Source organism: Salvia hispanica, chromosome 4, assembly GCF_029641045.1.
Source record: "Salvia hispanica isolate PSC_SH4W2 chromosome 4, Shi_PSC_v1, whole genome shotgun sequence".
In the NCBI taxonomy this organism is placed as follows: Eukaryota; Viridiplantae; Streptophyta; class Magnoliopsida; order Lamiales; family Lamiaceae; genus Salvia; species Salvia hispanica.
This window is the reverse complement of record NC_142695.1, coordinates 13819665-13826349: the sequence shown is the minus strand read 5'-3', so window position 1 is coordinate 13826349 and position 6685 is coordinate 13819665. Positions and strand designations below refer to the sequence as shown.

The window sequence follows — 6685 nt, the reverse complement described above, 5'->3', positions numbered from 1 at the left end:
TGAAACTTAACCACTCCATATAGAAGATAAAGAACACTAAGAACATTCTACAATAGTGATGAAACACATTAAAAACGAAATCAACAAGCAAAACACAAACAACAATTAACTAGGCAAGAAATGAAAGTTAAAACTTAAAAACAAGGATCTTCACCTAAAAAACACAAGAACACAAGTACTAAGAGTAAATGCTTTAACACTAGAGAAATAAATACACCAAAGCTCTTAAAGATCAGCCTCCAAAAACCATTAAATAGAGAGTTAAGATGTTGGAATTAAGTTTCAACACAAGTGCTACAAAGAAACTAAAGCATTAAAGAAACTAAAATCTACTACAAGCTTCAACCCATGGTGAATTAAGATCTTCGCTGCAATAGTTCAAACCCTCTTCTTAAGGAAGAGAGTAAAAGCTTTCTAGAGAGAGAAATAGCTAAAACTAAACTAAAGCTAAAGTGATAAAGTTTTTTAGTTTTTGGTGACTAAGTCTTTTTAATACATATATCCAATAAAAGATATTCTCCTTCTTTTTTACTCTCCAAGGGCAGATATGGGCGTGTGTAACAAGTGAGAGTTGTCCTTGACAAATGTGTGGAAGTGGCTTTAGTCATTTTCCCGTCAGGTTCAAACTGGCCAGTCCAACAGCTTGGCCAGTTTGGGTCTTCTTTGCCTTCTTCCTTCACTTTCTTCTATTCCTTATCATTTTACCCTCTTTCTTGCATGTTTTCCTCTCCATGCCTTCATTAAGCAGCTTTCCAACTTAATGCTCCATTCCCTGCCAAATAACATCTTTTTTCATGCAAATATTCAACATATAGTACAAATAGTGATCAATTCCGAGTGACGAAAACTAGCCTATCAAACCTCCTCACACTTGGATCATACTTGTCCCAAGTATGTGGCTGGACTTTTCACTCAATTACTAGTTTAAGTCACTCCCCTCTACTTTTTACACACACACGCTAACTTAAACAAACACAAAATATAAAGACATTTACAAGACACAAACACACACAACGACATACACACGAAAGACATACCAAGCAAGTTGTACGAAAAGCGTAATGATACCCCAAGAATCAAGCTCAAAACAGATTTTTAAAACATAATTTTTTTTAAAACATAGTTTTCTTCATCGAACAATGTGGTTCCAACCGTCGGTATCATCAAGATAGTTAAGCACATATCACAAGCAAAAGATTCACTCCCTTACCCTCTCAAACTGTAAGGACAATTCTCTCAAGAATAATGATGTAAATGCAATCAAGAAGATATCACTTTATCACATGTAGCTCAAGAGGGTCTTGCACGGGATGTAATGGGGCTTGGGACCATTTAAATATTGTCGGTTAGATCCTAGGGGTCCTAAGCTAGTGAGTGTAGTACAACAAAAACTTGTGCTTATTCTCCAAAGGGATACTTAGAAACTCCAGACACAATCACCCACAATCAAACCAAAAGTTAGAGATGCATTTAACTTTCTTCTTCTTCTTTCTTCTTTCTTCCTCTTCTTTTTTTTTCTTCTGCTTCCATCTACCTTCCCACATTCTCCTTGTCATTTTCTCTTTGTTTTGTTTCCTTCCTCTTTTTCCTTCTTTTTCTGTTTTCTGTTTCTTTTTCTTCTCTTCTCTTTTTTTTTTCTTTTTCTTCTCTTTTTCCTTCTTTTTTTCTACCTTTTTTTTTTCTTTACGTAACAGCCATAGTTTTTCTTTTTTTGGTGGGGGAGGCAAATTTGTTTGGATATTTACAAATGCCATCTCTTTTCCAAAAGTTGGTGATCATGTAGGAGCAACTAAGAACATTTATTTTGCACAAGAGGGAAACCATTTTCTAACTTAGAAAGAAATGTAGGCTCAAAGTTTCAAAGTGGCAACTAGGGGTAGCTCTTTTTGGTTGATGTAATCACAAAGAATGAGGCTCAATTTGGCTTTTCCTAGTGCCCTCTATCTATGCCATAGTGACCAAGCGATATCAACTATCATGCAATGCAATTTCATTCCACACTCGAAACACATGTAGAAAGTGTTCTACTTTGAGGCTTTGAACCTTACCATTTGTGGGTTTTTATGCAAGTGATAGTGCTTCACATTTCCATCGTACTCAACTTCATTCAATCAAAACCACAAGTTCTTGAATAAATTTTTCAAAACAAAGCAAGTCATTTTTTTTATACGATTCAACAAGTCAAAAAAAAAAAATTTCTTTTATTTTGCTACGATTCAATAGGGGGATCATTACCAAATCATGCATCAAGGCTTGGGAAAAAGATAAAATACGACACTTTACAAAAACGGCACAATACAACACGACCAAACAACAAAACAAACCCCCTCCGAACACTTGGACCTTGCTTGCCCTCAAGCAAGTTTGGTTGAAATGTTGGAAAAGGAAACAAATCACATAAAACTTCAAAAACCAAGAACGACACACAAGAATCCCACCTCCTCACACTTGGGCATTGCTTGCTCGAGAGCAAGTAGACCAAGTGTTTAGAGAAAGATTACTAACAACACATAACAAACACGAAGGCCGACAAGGCCACAAAGCATGCATCAAGGCCGAAAAGGCCACAATATATACAAATCAAGGCCGACAAGGCCACAATTACAAAAACTTCAAAGTAAACACATACATCACACACAAAACACATATATACAACAAATAAAAGAGAGGGTTGGATAGAAATCACCTCCCCCGCACAAAGCGGGGGGTACGGGCTGATGTGGCAAATGGTGCTAGAGCTGGTGCAGCTGCCTCCTTTGGTTTTGATCCCAGGCTCATGTGTTGGTTCGACGGCTCCTTCAACTTCAGCTACTTTACCCACTGTGACATTCAGGCTGTCCTGTTCAACAAACAGGGCAGTGTACATGTGTTCTTCCGAAAAAGCATCGTCTAATCTTGCCTTCCAATCCTTCCAAGTAGAAGCATTCAACTTCCTTTTAGGATCCCTATAGAGTTTGGAACCTTTCTCTGAACTCATGTAAAATATGCAAACATTGGGACTTATACTCATGTTGTCATCGGCCGAAGTCCAACCAATTAGATCCTTAAGCCTCTTCAAAACCTTGGTTAGCTCTTTTTCTTTATTCCTGTGAAAGCTACTATTGATGATCATGAGAATGGTCTTTTTTTCTTCCAAATATTTGAGCTTTGAAGGAAATGCATTTGACTCCAACTTAGGTGGATGGATCTCCAATGGTAGCAACTCTTCTTTTTCCCTCGTGTTAGGCAGGTCCTTCTGACTGGGCAGTTCCTGCAGATTAGGCAGTTTACATCTCTCGGGTGGGTTTGTGTAACTCCTCTTCTTGCACCAAGTCATTATTTCAGCTTCTATCTCCTCATCACTAAGCCCTTGAGTGTTGAACAACTTGCATTCACTAAGTTCTTCAAGCTCAACTTTTTCTTGAAATAACTCGGCTTCAAGAAAGTTGGGACCCTTCAACTCTTTGATCAACTTCTCACCTTGGCCATTTCCCAGCTCACTATTGATGATATCGGAGACATGGTTGACGTTGGTGGCCGGCGGCTTGAACTCCAATTTAGGTGACCGAACTTCTAACGGTACCGATTCCCCATCTGCCCTTAGACTGAGCAGTTCGCTTGAATTAGGTAGCTTGCTGGTAGACTTTGCGTGCTCCAATTTGTTGCACCACTTCATGATGGCCTCTTCTGGTCTCAAAGGTATGGGTGTAGGCTCATCGGTTTGAATGATGATATTCTCTTCAATCTCTTCATCGCTATCCTCTTCATCTTCAAACCAAGGAGTCTCCTGACTTGGGCAGTGTGTTGCACTGGGCAATCTGGGCTCCTGTTCCAATGTTTCCCCTAGTCCGCTGTTTGAGTTATTGTTAAATGAAGCTTTCAACTCTTTCCTAGACCAAAAGGGAATCTGATTAAGGTTCTCCTTCCTCGGTAGTTGCACTTGAGCCGGCATTCCTCCACCATTCCCGCGCATATCATTGATGGAAGCCGCCAACTGTGTCATTTGGCATGCAAGATGATCAAGACTAATCATTTGCTCATATTGTTCATCTTGCATCTCATGCACCACATTGTAATTGGCTTGCAAATTGTTTTGCATGAGTTGTTGCGATGTGATTAGGTCCTCCATCATTTCTTCTAAGCACTTTGGTGGCATTGGCGGATGATTTGGTTGATATTGGTCGAATTCTTGTGGCTGGAAACACGGAGGGAAACCACTTTGATCCGGAGGCCAATAAACATGATTTTCATCTGACCCTTGGAAAGCTTGGTGATATACTTGTGGTGGTGGACCTTGATATTGTTGGTTTGGATTGGTCCATTCAAAATAGGAGTAATCACCCCAGCCATGATCGTAAGAGTCTGTGAAATGATCCATGAAGCCCTTTAATTTCGCACCACTCTCATCATTGTCTCTTGAATTGGTTTCCTCCAAACTTTCTGACACTTCAAACTGGACAACTTGAGGAACTGCCCTGCTTATCTTCTCAAACCGGCTTCCTCACACAGCCTCTTCATCATCTTCTTAATTCCAATATCGGACAACAACCTCGGGGAAGAGGACCTGCTCATAAACTAAAAGAAAAAAGAAAGAAAAAAAAACAACAAACAAAAGGAAAACAAGTCAAAAGCTATATACAAGAAGTGTAGAAAAACATAACAAGACAACAACACCGTTCCCCGGCAACGGCGCCATTTGAGAGGTCGGGATTTTGCACGTGTGTCGTAGGCACGTGTCCCTTCCTGTTCAACAATATTTATAAGTTCCCACTTTCCAAAATACTATTAGTTAGTACATGGTAAGTTAGGGTGTCGAACCCACGAGGAACGGTAGCATCCGTTATGTATTTCCACACTTAAGAAAGGTTTTGGCGATGCCGCCACGCTCTAAATTAGGGGTGGGAACTGAACTACGAAATATAAACAACACTTAGGCTAAGATTGGGAACTAAACATGCAAATAACATGCAACTAAAATAAAGCATTTAAACTGGAAAGCAGACTGGGAAAGTTGGTAAACTGGGCAACTTAGCAGTGGCGAAAATAAGAACATTTCGGAAATGAAAACAAAGCAGCATCTAGCACGAATTTTACTAAGTTCAGAAGCAAAAGGAACTAAGTTAAAAGCTAAGGAAGATAAACTAAGTGTTAGCTACTAAAGAAATCTAGAAACTAGGATTGTGACATGTTCAAAAGGTGAACTTTAAAGCCCTAACTAATGTGACTTAAAGCTTAAATGAAAAGCATGTGGAGTGCAGAAATTATCTAATCTAAATGGCTGCCAAAAGTGAAAAGAAAGCATGTACTTGTTGTCTCCCTAAACCCAATTACCCAAGGTGTAAAACCAATGGATAAAAGCCTACAACTAATGGTCCTTTCACTTAACTTCTAAAAGTTGATATCTCTCCTAAATCTACACTAAGGCCACGAAAATAAGGAGGAGAAAGAGAGTAGATGGCTGCTACATAATTAAAAAGGCAAGAGAAACACAAGATCATCAATTAAACTACCTAAACATGCATTGAAAACACCAAATGAGAAAGCTGAAACTTAACCACTCCATATAGAAGATAAAGAACACTAAGAACATTCTACAATAGTGATGAAACACATTAAAAACGAAATCAACAAGCAAAACACAAACAACAATTAACTAGGCAAGAAATGAAAGTTAAAACTTAAAAACAAGGATCTTCACCTAAAAAACACAAGAACACAAGTACTAAGAGTAAATGCTTTAACACTAGAGAAATAAATACACCAAAGCTCTTAAAGATCAGCCTCCAAAAACCATTAAATAGAGAGTTAAGATGTTGGAATTAAGTTTCAACACAAGTGCTACAAAGAAACTAAAGCATTAAAGAAACTAAAATCTACTACAAGCTTCAACCCATGGTGAATTAAGATCTTCGCTGCAATAGTTCAAACCCTCTTCTTAAGGAAGAGAGTAAAAGCTTTCTAGAGAGAGAAATAGCTAAAACTAAACTAAAGCTAAAGTGATAAAGTTTTTTAGTTTTTGGTGACTAAGTCTTTTTAATACATATATCCAATAAAAGATATTCTCCTTCTTTTTTACTCTCCAAGGGCAGATATGGGCGTGTGTAACAAGTGAGAGTTGTCCTTGACAAATGTGTGGAAGTGGCTTTAGTCATTTTCCCGTCAGGTTCAAACTGGCCAGTCCAACGGCTTGGCCAGTTTGGGTCTTCTTTGCCTTCTTCCTTCACTTTCTTCTATTCCTTGTCATTTTACCCTCTTTCTTGCATGTTTTCCTCTCCATGCCTTCATTAAGCAGCTTTCCAACTTAATGCTCCATTCCCTGCCAAATAACATCTTTTTTCATGCAAATATTCAACATATAGTACAAATAGTGATCAATTCCGAGTGACGAAAACTAGCCTATCAATATACAAAATAGTTGTATGCAAAATGCAACCTCCCCTGTCTGAATAGCCTCTGCTGTGGTGTTTGTTGGTGGAGGAAGGTGTTATGGATAGGGTTGAAAGTTCATGATATGATGTCTGAGATGTTGGTGCTGGTGTGGGTCAATTAAGATATGCTAGTTGACATTATCTGTTTCAGTTTGTTTACATATTTTCCCATTATGTTGTAGGATTTGTTATTCCAATTTATGATTGCTTGCTTATGCAATTTGCATAATTTGAGAGATGAATCTGATTGGATTGCAGTTACCATGATAATTCATTTG

The 6685-nt window shown here is 38.3% G+C and overlaps 1 protein-coding gene across 1 annotated transcript; it reads right to left on the bottom strand.

Moving 5' to 3' along the window:
• Positions 1 to 2500: 2500 nt before the first annotated feature.
• On the bottom strand, positions 2501 to 4357 carry LOC148927288 (uncharacterized). The gene has a single exon (XM_089056547.1). The coding sequence runs from the start codon at positions 4355 to 4357 to the stop codon at positions 2501 to 2503; it is 1857 nt and encodes a 618-aa protein (XP_088912673.1).
• Between the last annotated feature and the right edge of the window lie 2328 nt (positions 4358 to 6685).

Coding starts and splice junctions, on each gene's coding strand:
- LOC148927288 (XM_089056547.1), bottom strand. CDS start 4,357: ATGGATCATTTCACAGACTCTTACGATCATGGCTGGGGTGATTACTCC.